This window comes from Protopterus annectens, chromosome 7.part0 (assembly GCF_019279795.1).
Source record: "Protopterus annectens isolate FY-2018-M chromosome 7.part0, PAN1.0, whole genome shotgun sequence".
NCBI classification, from domain to species: Eukaryota; Metazoa; Chordata; order Ceratodontiformes; family Protopteridae; genus Protopterus; species Protopterus annectens.
The window spans coordinates 1,195,900,925-1,195,920,906 of record NC_056739.1 but is presented as its reverse complement, the minus strand read 5'-3'; the positions used below and the strand labels follow the sequence as shown (position 1 = coordinate 1,195,920,906).

General features: G+C 40.1%; 1 protein-coding gene across 1 annotated transcript in view; it reads right to left on the bottom strand.

The window, feature by feature from the left end:
* Nucleotides 1–665: 665 nt before the first annotated feature.
* LOC122806959 (synaptic vesicle glycoprotein 2C-like) overlaps nucleotides 666–19,982 on the bottom strand; it is a 419,490-nt gene continuing 400,173 nt past the window's right edge. The window contains exon 13 of the mRNA XM_044077810.1: nucleotides 666–7,321. Within this exon, the coding sequence (XP_043933745.1) occupies nucleotides 7,138–7,321 (184 nt within the window). The 3' untranslated portion in view covers nucleotides 666–7,137. The remainder of the gene's footprint in view (nucleotides 7,322–19,982) is intronic.

Sequence of the window (19,982 nt, the reverse complement as noted above, 5' to 3'; positions counted from 1 at the left end):
ACCTTTGCATTCCTGTTTGTAGAGTTTTCTAACAATTTTAGGTCAATTTCCTTTCCATACATTGATATCCTGGGGTGAGGTAATCTAAGGCTTTAGAAGCAATTATGGGTCTGAGAAGGAGCTTGCCCTATGGATCCAAAGTCTAAGAAGTGGCCAAAGTTAGATCCGTAACCCAATGGTTGAGGAAGGATGAAAACTGCCAACACAGAAGCATCATTATTGTAAGTACCTAACTTTTGTTTATGGCTAGGCTTATAATGGTCTGTGGACTAATTGCCTAGTACCGAACTGTGGTTCCCTCTAAATACGATGACCCTTATAAAGATGTGTGTATTTTTAAAAATCTTTTGATATTTTCCAATAAAGCTACTTGCATTTTATTGTAGGGGCAAAAGACAACATTATATTCAACATTTGTCTTATTAATGCCTTATATACATCAACTAAGTTTCTTGAATCCCTTGCTGCAATAGTTTTGAATAAATGACCTATCTGCTTTAAACCTTTAATATTTTTGGCATTAATATGTTCTTTAAAGGACATGCTTTTACACACAATTATTCCAGAATTTCTCATTCTGTCTACTTGTTCCAGAAATAAAAACATTTAAATTTACAGGTTACTAAGCTTATTTCTGCAAATAGATATATATTTGCATTTTTCTTGGGGGGGGGGACTTTAATATGATTCTTTTTTCTCCACCTACTAATTCTACCTAAACAGTCATTCAGTCTTACAGCATCCAGGTTTGATGCAATGATTTTCACAATTTTGCATCCATTTACATATTCTTTGATCCATGACTGGGAAACATCAGGAAATGATGCAAACACTAAATAAAAACAGGACATGAGACATATTCCTGTGGTACTCTGGAAGCAATTATTTTTAGACATGGTCTCCCAAAAAGAATCCCTGTGTTCTTTTTATAAGTTATTCCATAACTCTGAATATAATGGTTGGTATCATGCTTTGATATGACAACAATGTCTGAATGAGGGCAAAGTATCAAAAGCTTTAGCAAAGTCTAAATAAATAATGAGCGTTAATTTCTACTCCTCTGTCAAATTTACGCCATTAAACTCTAACTTTGACATAGTAAAGCTACTTTTAATAAAATCAAGCTAAGTGATGTCAAAGGCCTTTATTATAAATATTCTGTCCTGTTAGTATTGATAGTATACATTTATCAAAGGATTTACCTAAGATTTGAGTTAAACTTATAGGCCTATGTAAATTAAAGTACTAAATTAAATTAGTAATGCCACCTTTGTGTATTGATACTACAATATATTATTTCCATTTGCATGGCACACAGCCTTTAGACAGCAAACAGTTGAAAATATTTTACCATGGAGATAGTAACTCTTTATGAAGTAAATATATGAATGGTCCTTGTATCAAATCAGGACTCACACTACTATTACTTTAATTTTCCTTATATATGTCTCAGCAGTCTGTGAGGAGCTGGTTTTACTGCGGATTTTTGATGTGAACTTAGTGTTATCTTTTAAAGATGAACTATTGTTTATGGATGCAAAATGCATATTGAAAGTTTCTACTTCTAAACACAAATATTTACTAAGAAAGGCTGATCAATTGGGATACACATTTGTGAGAACTAATGTTTTTATAAGCTTATTTCTGCGAAAAAAATTATATTTGCTTTTTTGGGGAAATGGGTTTAATATGATTTTTTATTATCCTTTTTAAGAAGCAACCTGAATTTAATACCTTGCTTTAACTTTTGAAATGCCCCTTTACCATTTTAGTGATCACATCAAGTCTTTCTTGTATATCTCATGCATCCTTTTCTTAAAATACAAGGACTTAAACTTTTTATCCTAAAAATATTGCATTTTATTTCTAAATTTACTGACATCCATTAGTGTAGAAGTTTCTACTACAGCAGTAACACATCTGAATTTTAATTTATTCCAGCCACAGCTTTTTTCATCGTTACATATTTTCCCCATTCTTACCTGCCAAGATGCCCTCAGTGTATCTGTCAGTTTTCTTATGTCAAATGACTGCAAATTTGGTGCTACCTTTGTGCCATATGGCATCATAGATAATTACACTGTGATCTGATGTTCCAATAACATCCATACTAGTTATTGAATTAGGACTATTTGTTACAATTAAGTCAAGTATATTGTTATGTCTGGTATTAAAATTCACCAGCTGTGCGTACATCTTAAGTTACATAGTCTAAAAACGTGTTTGTAATGAGTAGTGCAAGACATCTTATCTCAGTCTATTTTAGGATAATTAAAATCAACTAAAGTAATTGCAGTCTCAGGCAACAGTCTTAGTTTTTCAAGAAGCTCACTTAGTTCTTAAATGCTTAATTTTGTTTCCTGTCACATCCAATTAAACTTAAGTTCTTATGACTATACATTTTCTAGAACCACTGACAACATTTTTATTTCCCACAGGTTTTGATGTTAATCTTGTATGCAATGAATTGTGAGTTAATATAAGATATCCATCTTCTGTAGTCGATTCTCTAAAACATTCACATTTCTTGAACCTATCAATGCATACATTTGATAAATTCCACAATTTAGTAATAACTACTATTTTGATATTATGCATATCATCACAGTTCTTAGCCAGACTTATTACATCAGATAAATATACCTTTATAATGTTATCAAATCCAGTGTGTCTAGATTTTTCAGTTTTATGTTTTTGTGATGCCCTTAACAATCTTTCACCTCAGCTGACAATTTACTTCATGCAAATTGAGAGCCACAGTGACTTAAATACAACTATTTGTGGCAAATGTTCTGTCATCTCCTTTGTTTCTTCACAGTACATTATTTATGCAATTTCTTTCTACTGCTAACAATTTTTATATTGTAATATCTGGCTTTAGTGAAGAAGTAATCCATTAACCTTGATGAAGGCAGCATCTCACTCTGGCAAGCCTTTACATTTTCTGTTAGTAAATATTCCACTGCTTATTTTGGTTCTCATTTCATATGTTCAAGGGGAACTTGATACATAGCATTTATACTAGCAAGGACTAACACAAATCTATACAAAGTCTTGGCAATCCTCCCCTTGCTATCTTAACTTCATGCAGTCTCTTCACTATTTCATGCACTGTTTAGAATAAGCATACCACTACAGTAGCATTCAACTTGTTTATAGTCTGCTGCAGTTACCTTATCCAACCTGTGACTAACCTTCTGTGAAACCACAACTAAGCTTTTTAGTCAGTATCTGACTCTAGCTATACTGCTGTAAACTATGAAGTTATACAGTTTATTAATTGTGTTTCCTCAGCCAGCCTAATTTCTCTAGACTTCCTAAGGCAGTGTAGTAACTGCCCCATACTTATACAATCCACTAATATTACTTAACACAAAGTCCATCTGCAAGAGGTGCACTTATGTACAATTGGTGGTGGCAAATCTCTCCCATCATCAGTAAATATATGCTGAAGTAGTCTATGCCTAACAAAGTCCTCCAAGACAAAGGATAGGGCACTTCAACCACACACAGCCTCAAGATCCTATAAATCCACTACAAACATGGAAACAAGATGTTCATACCTACTATTGTCATATTGGCATATACTAATAAAAAGAAGTACTAAATTAAAAAATGGTGCCCTTAATGCAAATGACCTATAGCAAAAACGGGATGCCAACACCAGAGGTATTCTAGTTACTGGTGATTTCACTGTCAAGCACATAGACTCTACAGTCACCAGACTGGCAAAGGACTGGTGAAGATCAGTTGTTTCTCAGGTGCTAGGATAAGGTATTTCACCGGGGTCTCCAAACATTGAAACAGCCCAGCCCCAGTATGAGTAATAACATTGTTGTTGCTTGTGTAAGGTTGAACAGTCTCAGGTGGTCTTTCTTGGAGGAGATGCAGAGAGACATGGTGAATCTCTCATTGTGTATCCTAGAATGATATACAAGTACAAATCAACCATGATTGGCTTTATTCATTTCCTATATTAATGGTGTCATTCTATGGAATCCAGTTTGTGACAGCCGGGAAAAGATGATGGATATATATTTCTGCATCACCTGGGATGGGCTGCAACTACCCTCTGATTTCTTTAAGCATACTGAAAAAAACCCCTTTTCCATGCCCATAGTGACTTTTTTAGTTAAATTCAAAGTACACAGTCTAACCTGACAAATTCCAATCTGACAGGTATTATGGTTGCCCCGTTCAACATAAGCCTCAGAAGCAAAATGTCTAACTTGTGAATTTGTTTGTCTGGGGGACATACACCTCTGTCTTTCTACTGAAACTTGGTTCCAGTCGACAGATTCAAACACATCACTTATTCAGGACAAATTTTAATGGTAGAGGCAAATTTGAGATCTTATCCTAAGTGTCTCATTCCCAAAATAACCTCAGTTTTGAGTTAGTAGAAGTCCAAACTGCACTCAACAAAGCATCTCTACTGTGTCATTCATTACAAGTCCCCCTCTATGTCCCTGGAAAAACATGTTGAATACTTAAACATGCTCCATCAGCTGGAAGTCAACCAAATACCATTTTTATCATGAGGCTTTTGTTACCCAACTATCAGCTGCTCCTCTTGCACAACTAGCAGCTGTTATGGCCAGGCTTTTCTTGACATTTTCAACTTCAGATCCCAGGACCTAATACTTAACTGTCCTCACTTGTGGCCCAGACCTCATAACTTTGTCTTAACTAGTCCCCCTGCTTTCTGCACAACCCCACATGTATTCCCTTCCCTAGTTACGTCAGACCGTTAAGCTATCACCTCCTGATTCAAAACCAGCCTCTAGTACAAATAATCCATGAACTTTTTAGGGTCTCAAATAAAGCTATCCTGTTAAATTTTCTTGACCTCATCAAAAAACATAACATTCCAAAAAATGACATCCCAACCCTAACCAGGGATATATATGACCTATTTAATCACAACATAGAGGAAACAATTCCATTCCATCATAAGCAAAACCGTAAAAACATTAAAATCAAATCTGCTGGGACAACAGATTCAACAAATTAAGAAATTTAATCTCCTAGCCTTATATAAATCTTGCCCCCACCTAGGTCATTAGTAAAACAACAAAATTAGGAACTCAAGAATACCACCAAAGTTGCCTACAAAGCCAAAGTAGCCATCAACACTAACAACATCATAAGGCCCATTTTAGTTATCCATGTAAACTTCACAATGTCATGTTATGAACTCATAGTATATATGGTACTACCCACACAGAACATATTGCTACCATCATGGCAAATAAACTAACTTCATTTCTACCCTTATATACCCTTGCTCACCCCAATACCAACAAACCAAGTTTTAACTGCTCTCTCCAAAATAAAAACGACCCACCTCTTTGGGAACAGACAACATTCCTATTACTTGTAAGCGTAGAGCATCACTTAGCCAAACCTTTCCTAAATATCTTCAATTAAAAGTCTCTCCATAGGACGGGTAGCTAAAAATGGAGAAATGGCCTAGTTATTCCCCTGCCACAAGGTTGGCCGCTCCACACTAGCCTTTGTCAAGCATAGATCTTATCATAGTTCTTATTCTTGTTTAGGGTTTTGGGAACTTTTTCAAAGAAACAGAGTACCTGATACCACTCCTATTCTGACATCAAAAGTAAGCTAATCCAGCTGAATGTCAACCACTTTGTAGTTCACTGTTTTGTTAACTGGCTGCACAATAGAACACAATCAGAAGATACGTCATCCATTACAAAAAGCAATTCTCAACTAGTAGTTTTCATCAAGGTTCTGTACTTGGTCTTCTCTTTAGAATATATTTCTTTGAAGTACAGGCAAATGCTAATAACCTGTGGCTAACTAAAGTCACAGTCGACTGCAAGGTGGGGATAAGCCTAAGCTCCCCTTCAAATTCACTAATGCTCCACCAAGGCACTGATCATGCCAATGCTCTAATCACAATCTCACCCTGAACACAAAAGAAATGTGGTATTGTAACTTTTGGTAAAATCAGTGCTTCTGCACAGTATCACACAAAGAGAAGTCACATTAAGATTGACACCTTGATCCACGATTTAGGAATTTATATAAACGATGAACTGTCCTTATGTCAGTGTATCTCAAGTATTGCCACAAAATTCTTCTTGCTCTCTTATCTGTTGGGTCATCAACTTTATACTAATCCATCTTAATTCTCATTTAATCTGCATGTATTCACCCCATCTTACAATACTGTGTACCATTTGGCAAGTATAGCTCTATGCAGCTTTTTCAACTATAAAGACTCCAGCATGTTATAACTAAAAGAATCCATGATTTAAAGCAGCAGTCTCATTTGGTCAGACTAAAATCCCTGTCCTGATTTTCTGTGGCCTTTAGACTCCTGTGAGGTGACCTCTCACTTGCCTTTCAAATTATGCCATATTCTGCACTCTGCAGCTACCCTTTCTTCAAAAAGCTCAGTCAGTTATTACTGATTTCAAAGACCTAGTTTTACATCAAAGCCATGATAACATGGATAAATTCATCACACAAGAGTCTTACTCCCCTACAAAATTAATGTAAAAGCCTACAAAATTCAAACTTCAATTAGATAAGTGGACAGGATTGCAGAAATTAATCCTAGGAGTCATTAGATAAAAAACTTTTAACTCTGCCAAAGTACCATTATCCCATCCCAAGCCTCCTTATTCTTTCTATTTTCCTCCCTTTTTCCACCTTCTCTTTATCTGCTTTCCCTCTAATATTATCTCTCAAATTAATTACCCTCTTATCACAAATCAGTTTAATAAAATTCTACCTATATCCTCAAAATTAACTCTGCCTCCTACCACCAGCTTCTGAATTATTAACTCACTTTTAGGCCATTGTTTGTAAAGCTTACAATGTTTGACACACTACTGCCTTTGTATGAACTTTAAATCTATGAATGGATACTGTTCCAAATGCCCCTGGAAAGAGAATTTCCTCATGAAATGTGGATGGCTGATATGGCAGAAAATCCACATTTAAAAACTTGTGGGAAGGAATTAATTTTTTTTGAATAAATGATGACATATTTAGTGTTATGCGGTGCTTTTTGTATTATTGGCCTTTACACAGTTCAGTTTTTCCTAGTGTTTTTTTTCTGCTTTTTCCAGAATCTTGCACTGTTTTTTTTGCAGTATTTCTTTTTCATTCCAGCTCAACATTTTTGGTATTTGGTAACCTGAGTGAAATGAGTCCTCCAAGGAAAAGTAAGACAGAAACCAGTAGGATGGGCACCGCACAAGTCACATCTAACAGTTGCCCAAAGGTCACATTACCCAAGATGGCTGCCACACGACCAACGCCAGTGAAGAATCCCAATGCTGAGGACCTGCCAAACAGAACAGTAGAAGAAAAAAACTGTTATGGCTGTTACAATATGCAAATAACTAATGAAGCATTTATGCAATAAACATCACACTGTAAGACAGAAACAATATAACTTGCTAATCTCCTGGATGAGATGCTGACACTAACAAAACCTAGATGCCAGTTCATTTCATGAAGGAAAACCATCTTCCCATCTGGAGCACTTATCACACCAATAAAGGGACTGCATTGCTAACCTAAAAATCAGGATTACCAGAACATAAAAAAGTAATGTGAAAAAAAAATCTACAATGATTCCCAGAATTGCGTATGCTGTCATAAAACTCTTACTAACCATTGTACACTAAAACTAGTCACAGCTGATGAACAAGCAATGTTTCAGTTCATATATTTTTGTGTTCCCTGGCAGTTGTGCAAATAAACAGATGAACAAACCAAGAAGAAACTTTGCAGTGTGGAGGGTGTTATTCCTTGAATTATCTCATGCACCTAGTTCACTAACAAAAATCGAACTGTAAAATACATGCTAAAAATAATAAAATAGAAAGTAGTAGGTCGTCCACAGTTGAGTTAAAAATGGAATATCCTTTACTGAAACACACAAACAAGTGATCCCAGTTCAGTATAATAAAAAGCATCAAAACATTCATTATTTATATATAATCAGGTTATTTAGAGCAAGGGATTAGTTAGAGAGGGTGGTTCTGTTAACAGCAATAAAAGCATTAAACTCATTCCTTTAACCAAGTCCCCCTTCCCCGTTACATCATAGTGTAAACTAAGACTGTGCTACCTTAGAACTGAAACTAAAAGGCTAGAGACAAATAAAAAAATGTTCTATATAAGAACAGCTTATTAAGGCTACCCTACTAATCCAAACTTTATTAAGAAACTAACTCACTAACAAAATGACTAAGAAAAATTTCTATCACTAGACATCTATCAGAATAAATATTAATACTTATATAAACTGAAACACTTTTAACAAAGATTACTTTCATATCAAATAATTCATCAGGTTTGTGTGTAAAAAAATATATCATCATAGTTGTATTATTAATGAACATGTGTTTAACTCTACAAGTGAACACCTAAGTAGGCTAAAAACCATAGCTGTAATTGGTAAGGTGGAAACACAGTGAAAAATGTTAAAAATAAAGCATCGAGGCCCTGGGGATCTGTTCAAGTGTGGCATCTAAGAAAACAGTTTGAATGAGTTGAAGTGCACTCAAGAGTATCAGAAAACAGCACCAATGTCAGTTATTTTCATTGTAAAATATTTACAATGTTTGATATGTTTTTAACAATATTCGCACGTAATGTCAGCATTAATCAGCCCCATATCAGGCTTTTAATAGTCCCTTAAACAATGAGGCAGTTTATTGAGTTCTAGCATGCTTTTTATGGAACAATAATAATTAAGCCCTGGTTTTCTAAAATAGTTCAGTTTCAGCTGCTACAATAGTTCACTTTTTCTAAAAGATTAGGGATGTCTCCTTCCAGTTCCAAAAGGTCCACACAATCAATAATGTTAAATTTAAAGCCAGCATGTCTTTTGTGAAGCTGCAAGTGCTGAGCCAGTGCATTATTCTTGCACTTAGCTCTAATTTTGGAAAGATGGGCAGAAGTCGTTCTTTTAAGTCTGTTGAGCATTTTCCTTACATAAAATGCTTTACAGTAAACCACCTTCATTGAGTTACAGTCACCTCCTGGGTTGGTTTTAATCAGTTTTCTTTAAATAAGGACAGAAAAAACATGTCTCCTGTATCAGCTGACCAAAGACACAGTTTGCTCCTCACTTATTGGTGCATGTATCAAATGGTCTGGGCCTACCTTCAACCCAACTTCTGATGTTTCTGGCTTTCCTATACACAAAGAAAGGAGCTTCTCCAAGGATGTCCACTAAAGGCAAGCGTTCAGTAATTATGGCCCAGTTCTCTTTAATAATATTAATGTTGCTGTGACAGTCAACAGTAAAAGTCAATTTACCACTGTCTTTAGATTTGTTGTCCATAAATTTCTTTTACACCTTCCTATTTGTACTTTTTAGTTCAATTATAGGTTTCAGAATACTTCTTAACATATTTCTTTCTTATCCCGTCACCAAAAATCTTTTTCAAGATAATTTATGTTCTTAAGGAAGGGTTCCATTTTTGTGGTGATCCTAGCCAACCAATAGCCCCGGGACTTAACATTATATTTCATCCTGGTGGGATGGAGACTCTTATTATGTAGCAAGATATGAACTCTGGTAGATTTTCTTTAAAGATCTGTGCCCATTTTACCTTGGTCCAAGTCTTTAGTAATCTGCATATCTAAAAAGACTGCTGAGTTGAGGCTGTGGGAAGAGGTGAAATGCAGGAAGCTGGTGGTTTGATTCAAATAGTAGATAAAATCTTCTAATTTAACACTGTCTCCTTTCCACACAATAAATATGTCATCAATAAGCCACAAATACACTGTGATATGCTGCATGTATTTTCTGTTGTTAAAACCATAATCCTCCTCCCATTTGCCTGGGGCTCTGTTGGCTAGGTTAGGGGCCATAGAGGCCCCCATGGCTATAACAGTCTTTTGTTTATAGTAATTACTATTAAATGTAAAAAAAAAAAAATTGTAGCTAAGCACCATATCTAAAAGTGTATCTGTTCTTTCATGTTGTGTCATTGTTGTTTTTCCTGTACAAATCAATCACTGTTTCAATACAATAATTATGTGGAAGTACAGTATATAATGATTCAACATCTGTTGTTAAAATGTTATCAGCATCAATTGTAACATTTTTATTTTCCTTAAAAAATCATGAGTATTTTTATTTGTGAAATTTTGTTCTCAGCTAGAGGTGGTAACAAAAAATCCAAGTAGGTGGCAGCAGCTTCAGTCAGGGACCCCCTGCTTGCAACCACTGGTCTGTAAGAAGGGGTTTCTCTATCTTTATATGGCTTAAGGATTCCAAAGAATTTAGGCAAGCAGGGGAAGTGTCTGTATAGTCAAATGAGTTATCTGTTAATAAACCATCATCATAAAGTGCAGTCAAGGCTGTGTACCAGTTGTATGATGCCTTAATCTCTTCTAAAGTTAAAGATTCATAATAGTTAGTGTCTCTCAGCATTTCTTCTATCCTTTGGTTACAGCGGCCAGAGGTTGTAACAGAAAATCCAGGTAGATGGCAGTAGCTTCAGTTAGGGACCCCCTGCTTGCAACCACTGGCCTGTAAAGAGTGTTTCCCTACTTTTATGTGGCTTAGGGATGCCAAAGAATACAGGTAAGCAGGGGAAGGTGTTTGTAGATAGTCAAACAAGTTATCTGTTAACAAACCGTCATCATAAAGTGCAGTCAAGGCTGTGTACCAGTTGTTGTATGATGCCTTAATCTCATCTAAAGTTAAAGATTCATAATAGTGTTGCTCAGCATTTCTTCTATCCTCTGGTTATAGCTGCTGGTATCAGTAGCAATACCTCCTCCCTTGTCAGCCTTCATAACCCATCAAGACTTATCTCTGCCTGGCTTTAACAATGCCTTTTTTCTCACCTTTGTTAAGGCTGTAGAAATTTCTCCCTGCTGGTTTTTGCAGTAATTTTCGGATGTCCATTTCAAATTTAACCTCAAAGGCTGCTAACGTTTGGTGTAAAGGGGGGCAGTCATTAGTGGATCTTTTTATTGTTTCTTCAATAGGTTTTTCTCAGTGGTATCAGATTTGCCATGGTACAGAACTTTCACATTCAAATTTCTGACATAGGATTTTTAAATCAACCAGTACCCGTGCTGTGTCAGACCTGCAGTGGGGAAGAAAAGTTAATCCCTTTGAAAGCACACTAATCTTAATGTCAGTAAGTTATTTTTTGGAGTGATTCCAGACAACAGGGTAAGTTAATAGTGTGGCTCTTTTCTCAGTATGGTTCTGGGTCCTGGGTGTAGTTGGACTTCCCCAAGTATTTCATTTCCCTCACTCCTGTCCATTACTTGGTTTTCCTGTCTTCCCATCTTTCGGAGGAGCTCTGGCTGGGGTTGGGGATCATTAAAGCTCATTTTATGCCTTCTGGAGTCTTGGGGGATTGTAGTGGTAGTCTTCCTGGTGACTCTGATAGTATTGTCCTAATCTGGAGCTCTGACATTGATCCTGGTAATGGTATTGGTATTGGTCCTGTTGTTGTTGTGGTGGTGGTTGATTCTGTACTGATGGTAATGTCCCTCCTGGTGTTCCAGATACTGCTCTTGGTAGCTGCTCTTGGTAGCCATGCTGTCTTTGGTAAAACCAGGGCTTAATTATTATTGCTTCATACTAGAACGCCAAAAAACTGCCCCGCTATTTAAAAGACTATTAAAAGTCAGACATGGGACTGATTAATGCTGACATTACATACTAATATTGTTATAAACATATATCAAAAGTAAATATTTTACAATGAAAATAACTGACATTGGTGATGTTTTCTGATACTCTTCACTGCACTTTTACTCATTCAAACTAAATGCTTTCTTAGTTAGATGCCACACTTGTTCAGATCCACAGGGCCTTAATGCTTTATTCCCTTGCTCTAAATAACCTGATTATATAAAAATAAACGTTTTTGATGCTTTTCATTATACTTAACTAGGACTGCTTGTTTGTGTGTTTCAATAAAGGATATTCCATTTTTAACTCAACTGACTACCTACTATTTTATATTTTATTATTTTTAGATATTTTACAGTTCGATTTTTATTAGTGAACTAGGTGCATATCATAATTCAAGCAGTGAACTTCACACCCTCCACACTGCGAAGTTTCTTCTTGGTTTGTTTTTGACCGAGTATAGGTTGCATACTGGGTTTTCTGAGACTTCAAGGGATACCATGCCTTTTTCTTTTTGCAAATAAACAGATGAACACAATCATGTGATCCACCTGACTCTTAAAGGATCTGTTCCAGTCATAGCTCTTGTGTTAACTATACAATACTCTTTGAGAAGTCTCTCTCAGAGAGTGAAACTGCTTTGAAATTTGGGATCTCCATTATGCATTCTTGAAGCTATAATCCTGCACTTCAAAGCAATGCAGCTTTGCCTCCTGAAAAAAGTATGTATGGCACAGCAAAGTAATGTATGAATAAACTGCTAGTAATCAGTTACTCTTGTAAAACAACCCCAGTGAAATCTCCAGTATGGTGTTGTTCATGATGACTTGCAAGTGTTTCTATATCTATATTATTGTCCTAGACTTCCATTCAGTAGTCTGAGCAGTTCAACTGTTTTTTTTTTTTTGGATAATTCTACTGATGCAACCGATTCACAAACAGCATTAAAACACAAGATTTTCTTTTAGCTTCTAAAATATATTAAAAAAAGAAATGCTTACTTGGAGCTCACTGTACTTTAGATAGCATAAAACCTCTCTACCAAATTGGTGTATGCTATGTCAAAACAGTGGCAAAAAATGCATTTAAAAATTACCATGCATGACTTAGATGATCCCACTCCCTTCCATCTGCAATATCTAAGGCATCCATTTCAACATTCTTTTCTCTTTATTTCTTGACATTTTATGACAAGAGTTTTGTTTCTTTTATCTCCACAATTTGCTCCTTACTTTTCCACTTTCTGGTGACTGCTTTCTTTACAGCTAGAAGGAATTCCAACAAAACCCTTGCCCTTTCACAACTCACTCTACTTTATCTAAAATAATCACAAAGAGAGATGCTGTGATTGCCACATTGTCAGGCCAAAGGACATTACACAGATATTGTACTTTCCTCTTAAACTGCTCTAATTTAGAACGCTGCCAAAAGATATGTATAAATTAAATACGTTATGCACTGATCATAACGTTCCATCTGAGTAGTTCTACGTCATTTGTCTTCAACCTATGGTTCTTTGGATCCACTACGGATCTGACACAGCTGCATTTTCCAGCTATGGCTCTGAGCTCCAAGCACCTCCCCTTACCCATAATGCCTCACTGTCTCCCTTCAGATCGAGTTTGCTGCCTAATAGGAACAGACACCCGACCAAATAATACCTTATCTACCAAAATAACCAACAGACCCAACCTTAGCCTAGACAAAGGCAAGGATCCCAACAGTAACAATCTGAAAAATATATCATATCCTGAAGATAAGGTCAGGGGGAAGGAGGGAGGGACGGTTGAAGACAAATGAAGTAAAACTACTCAGATGGAACGTTATGGTGAGTACATAACTTCTTTATCTGAAGTAGTTTACTTCATTTGCTCTTCAACCCGTGGGACAGAGTCCCCAGCTACCTAGTTCTTGGGCGGCCCTCATGGAGGGATGTTCCGGAGCACCGCAGAGCCAAATGATGTACTCCTAGTGACAATGTCTAATTTGTAATGCAAGATAAAGGTGTGAGATGTAGCCCAAGTGGCAGCTGAACAAATGTCATCCAAAGACACTCTAGACCAAAAGGCCGCTGATGGCAGCCATAGATCGGGTTGAATGAACCTTCACTTTTCCTGGTAGAGGCAGACCCCTCTCTGAGTAAGCTTGGCCAATGCATTGTGAAATCCAGTGAGCAACTGTCACTTTTGAGACTGGTTTACTAAAGATGAGCTTGGCATAAGACACAAAAAGTTGATTAGACTTACGGAAAGGTTTGGTCTTCAGAAGGTAAAACCTCAGTTGTCTATGTACATTGAGCAAATGCAATTTATATTTTGGTAGTTAGGAAAAGGGACTGGCAAGTTTATAGTCTGGTTAATATTGGCTTCCGAAGCTACCTTGCGAAGGAAAGAAGGGTTAGTGTGAAGCAACACCCTATCTTTATGGAAAATCATGTAGGGCACTTTGCTCGAAATAGCCTGAAGCTCTGACACTCTTTTGGTGGAGGTAATGGCGACCAGGAAGGCAGTTTTCCATGTAAAAAATTTCAAATCTACCAAAGCCACAGGCTCAAAAGGGGAAGAAACTAACGCCTGCAACAACAGGGTAAGGTTCCACGGAGGAATAGGATCCTTTATGGGTGGTCTAAGAAGAAAAGCTACTTTAAGAAAGGTCTTGCACAGTTTAGAGGAAGCCAGCGAAAACATATTAATCCCCACATAAAAATTAGATATGGCTGCCAACTGAACCTTGACAGCAGAAGAACTGGCGCCCTGTTGAAAAATGCTAACCAGAAAATCTAGAACTGCTGATAGAGGTGCTGTAAAAGGATCCAAGGACCATTGAGTGGTCCATAAAGAAAAACATTTCCATTTACTACGATACACTTTCCTGGTAGAAGATTTGTGAGCTGTTACCAGGAAGGACTTAACAGGGGATGACAAACCGGGAGTCAATAATCATGAGAATTGGAGCAGCCAAGCCGTGAGCTTCAGACTGCCCAGATCTGGGTGTGGAATCCCTGAAGGGTGTGAGATAAGATCTGGAACTAGTTCCAGAGTCCATGGTGGAACAACTAGATGAGACCTGAGTAAGGGAAACCAAACCCGTCAAGGCCAGAATGGGGTGATGAGGATCACAGTGTTCCCAAGCCTTCGAGCTTTCTGCAGAAACTTCGACATGAGGGGAAGACGAGGATATGTGCAAAGAAGACTGGGAGACCAAGCATGAATCAGAGTGTCTCTGGGCCTTCCCCCGGTGGGGGGTTCAGATCGAAAAACTCGCTGCACTTTGCTTTGGAAGGAGATGCGAAGAGATCACAGCAAGGGCAACCTTACTCTTGAAAGATCTGTTCCGCTACTGAAGGATTCAGAGACCACTCATAAGGCATCATGATAAATCTGCTGAGCCTGTCCGCTAGCATGTTGAACTGTCCTGGAATGTGCGTTGCCACCAGAAAACGGAAGTTGAATGATCAGCCATTCCCACAAACTCATAGCTTCTCGACACAGGGGATAAGATCTGGTTCCCCCCTGTTTGTTGATATACCAGACCACTGACATATTGTCCATCTGAATTGTAATTGTTCCTAGAGGGAGATGAGCATGAAAGGTCTGCAATAGAAGAGAAACCGCTATCATCTCTAGAACAATGATATGCAGATAGGTCTTGGAAGGGGACCTTGGACTGTCCTTCCCAAACAGTGCCCCCCCCACGCCAGTAGGGAGGTGTCCGTGGTCACCATAGTCTTGGGCAAGGCAGGTTGAAATGGGCATCCCTTGAGGAGATCTGGAGACTGAATCCACCACCAAAGGGAGTCCCTGCATGCTTTCGAGATTCTCACTAGAAAGGAGAAAGGGAGGTCTAGCAGAGACCACTGAACAGCCAGTGTCCACTGTAGTACTCTCATATGGAGACGTGCCATAGGAAGAAGAGTGATTGTGGCCACCATAGAACCTAATGCCCACAACACTGCATCGGCTGACAGATTGAGTCTGAAGAATGTGCAGGACGTGTAACCTCAGACTGCGCAACCTGTCTGACATGAGGAACACCCTTGTTTGTATTGTGTCCGGCCATGCCCTGATGAAGTCCAACACCTGAATCGGGAGTAAGGCAGATTTGTCCATACTGATTGTGATGCCCAACTTGTTGTCTACCCGAAGAAAAGAGTCCCTGGCTTGACAAAGTAGATGCTCTGAAGGGGCAGTAAAGAGCCAATCGTCCAGGTATAGAAAGACCTGAATGCTTTGATGCCTCAGGTGAGCCGCTACTACCGCCATTACTTTGGTGAACACCTGGGGGGGCTGTGGTGAAACTAAAGGGAAGGGCACGAAATTGGTAATGATTGACTCCTAGTCAGAAGTGAAGGAATCTCTGGGAGTGCCTGTCTATCTTGATGTGGTAGTACGCGTTCTGGAGATAGATCGAGCACATCCAGTCTCTGGCCTGCAGTTAGAGGAGGATAGATTGAATCATGACCATCCAGAGTTTTGTCTTGGTTACAGACAGGTTCAATTGGGACAGATCCAAAATTGGTCTGAGGTCCCCCATCTTCTTTGGCACTAAAAAGAACCTGGAATAAACCCCGGATTGGCCTGGGGGGACCAGTTGGATGACTCGCTTATGTAGCAGTGATTCTATTTGCACTGCTGCCTCCTCCCTCTGTGTGAGTGGAATGTCTAGGAGGGCTTTTTTGGATGGGGGAGGTTCTTTGAACAGGACGAAATATCCTCTGGATATAATTCACAACACCCACTGATCTGTTATAATGGACACCCAAGCTAGTGGGTCTAGTGACAAATGGCCCCTGACTGCCTCCAGAGACGGACAGTTGGGCAACCCCTCAGGGCTGCTGCCTGGGTTTGTCTGAGAAAGGTTCTTGGGATCCAAAGTTCTTAGGACCCCCTCTGCATCTAGGGTGGAGTCTGTCAAATCCCCCTCTGCCTCTCGGGGATGGCGAGTTCTCAGCATCCCGGGAAAATACCCGAGACTTACGGAACCACATCTTCTTCTGGCCTCGTTGGTTCTTGGAAAAAGACCTTGAGGCGGAGAGAAGCAGATCCCGATGGCAGACAGTGTCTTCCCATCCATCTCGCTCTGAATTAAGGTCTCTCTTACAGTCTTCCCAAAAAGAGAAGAACCATCATAAGGGGCATTTGTAAAAGACGCCTTGAAGGGTTCCGAGAATTGACATAAGCGGAGCCAGGCGTGACACCTGATGGCAATGCCTGTCCCTGCCACCCATGCGGCGCCTTCTGTGGCATGGGAGAGCAAATGCATGGACGTGTTTGCTACAGCTTTAAGGGTGGCTATTCGAGCATCGAAAGTCTTCCTGTCGTCTGCCGACATGAACCCTGGGGTAGACTACGTGATTTCTTTGACTAGATCTCTCTGGAGTCGGATAAGATGCACCAAATAGTTCAGCGCCCTCATGGAGAATGTCGTGGAAGCATAAGCTCTCTTCCTAAAATGATCCAACTTCCTCGACTCCCAGTCAGGAGGAAGGGCCGTGGAACTCTCCTGCGTGAGCTCCTTTTTGTTGGCCGCTGCTACCAGCATAGCATCTACAGCGGATCCCTTGTGCCAATGCAGCTTGTCTGCGGGAGGACTTAAAACCTTGTCTGGACACTTTGGTATTGGCTCTATGGTGTCCGACTCCTTCCAAGCCCTAGATGTTAACTCCACAAGTGGATCGGCCGGAGGGGACACCCAAGAGGTAGATGGGCCCGAGGCGAATGCCTCCGGAAACACGGACTCGTCCGGGGTCAGACCCCCCCCCCCCCCTTGGCGAAGGATCTCTATAATGTCTCCAAAGGAGACATCCTCAGGGGGTGACCATGGGGAACCTTCCCCTTCATCCAGGTCCGTGTCCGCCATGAGGGACTCTGGGAGAGAGTCCAAGTACCTCCTCTTGCACGTATGCTTGTGGGGGGGGGGCATCCTCAGGGGGACTGTCTAGGGAGGCCTCGCAAACAGGTTGTTCCAAGAGTGGAACTGCCTTGGGCACTACGGCTACGGGCTGCCCCTGAGAGGGCAAGATGGTTGTTACCACACTCAAAGCCGGGGGGGGGGGGGTCTGGATGGTTTCTGAGGATGAGATAGTCTGAGGCCTCGACCTTGCAAGAACCCTCTCCACCACATTGAATGCAGAGGGGGAATGGGCCTTCTGGACAGAAAAAGCAGAAGCCGCTCTCCCTTTACCCGACAGGGGAGTTGGAGCCATGCCTGCTGGAGCCGAGACGCCGAGAGGTATGGTTCTCTCTGACAGACTCGGAGCAGAGAACACCCCCTCAGTCCCGATCCAAACTCAAGGCAACCACCAGCGTCGAGGTAAGGGCATCACAGGCGCCAACCCTTCGACTCCGACCGTCCTTAGATCCAATGACTCCGAAACAAAAGGTTGGATTGGAGAAGGAGTAATAGGATGGAAAATGGGCAGAAAGAAGCCTGCTCTGGTGGGAGATGGCCCCGGCAAGACCCTCATCTGAATTTGAGTGCGGATGAACCTCTGCATCATCTTGTCCATCTTCACTTCCTAAAGACTCCGGGTGGAGCAGGAGGATGCCGCCAAATCAGGATGGGAGTGCCGGTGTTGTTGAGGGGGACCTAAACCGCGACCAACTAGTTGGAAGCTCAGGCTCAGGTGAAAATCTCGGGGACTTGAGCCAAGGGGAAGCAGGCCTAGAGACAGGCTTTGTCTTCTGCAGTGGACCAGCTTACGACAAGCGGTCAGGGGATAGTTTGCAAGGCCAGTCCTTTTTAGATTTATCCCCCTCCCCGGGCCTCTTGGTGGGAGTGCGAGTCCCAGAGGCTGGGGAGGAAGAAGAAGCAGCAGCAGCCACTGCTTTTCCCGCAGGGGAAGAAGGGACTGCGATCCCAGCAGAAGAGGGCAACAAGCCCTTAAGGATCAATTTCTCCCGCCTGTTCTTAAGTGCTCTGGGGTTAAACCCAGCGCAAATAGGACAGGGGGACTTGAGGTGAGCAACCCCCAAGCAAACCACGCACAGAGTGTGGCCGGCCATCAGCCGGAGAAAGCTTATAGCCACACTCTGTGCTTTTTTTGAACCCAGGCTTTGGGGCCTCAGCCATCCCATCAGCCGGTTCACCATCCATACACACACAGAAAGGAAAGGTAGGAAAGAGAAGATAAAAGAGGCCTACTACTACTTTTACTTTTTTTTACTTTTTTTGTTCACTAGCTAGGAAAAAACCCAGGGAGGTGATAGACAGGTTTAAGAGAGAAAAGGGAAGAAAAAATAGCTAAGAAACAGACCAAAAATCCAACCTGACCAAAACAAAAATGCTGGAGCTCGGTGACTACGCTGCGTACTCTAAGGCGGCAAATGAGATCTGAAAGGAGAAGGGAGACAGGGAGGCATTATGGGTAAGGGGAAGTGCTTGGAGCTCAGAGCCATAGCTGGAAAATGTGGCTGTGTCGGATCCATAGCGGATCCGAAGACCCACAGGTTGAAGAGCAAATGAAGTAAACTCCTTCAGATCTGTTTTTAAATCAGTAGCATATTTATGAAAGACAGAACATTCTAGAGAAGGTTTTGCATGAGTGTAAAAAGTTTGGAGACCTGGCAACAGGCTAAATTGCAGAAATCCTAATATCTACCTGGACTTGGATTTTTCATTTCAATAAGGAAGACGAGAGTGCAGTTCATTCCAGTCCCGAAACAATGTCATGTAGAGTCATGTGTGGATTACAATGCCAAGCTCCCATTAAGCTATATCTGCCAAGAGGTCCCAAATCCAGAAGAGGCATTCAAAGCACTGGACAGTACAGCAAATCGACTGAAGAAAACTAGGTATAAACCTCCCAGTGTGATGCAACAAGTGCAGATGAGCAGGGGGTGCCAAAGCTGGTTATTCAGAAAGGAAAACAGATGTTTCTGCTTTTAAGACTAAAAATGAGAGCAGAACTCACTCATTCAGGGTGAAGGGGAGGGGCTAGTGTCTGTTTGAAGGCACAATGCTGGTGCAAGTGGGCAAACCTTGTAATTTAGTAATTTCTCCAGGTCCATTCATTAGAGTTTGCGCAAATTAATCTAGCTTCCTCCTGACAATATGAGGAATTAACTAGAAAAATGTAAAAGGAAAATAGGTAAAAGATGGGTGGTCTTGTTGATTTTTATGATTAAACTGTTGCATCATTAAGAAAGAACAACAAGAGGTTTAAGGCAAGTGTACATGGAATATAACTGTTCTAGGTGCCCATTAAGTGACCCTACTGATGTTATCGGCCAGTACTATTTAGTTATTTGGACTGATCTGGACAGTAGAGTTAAAGTACAAGTTGTTAATAAATATTATTTATATGGTTTCTATGGGAAGTTAAGTG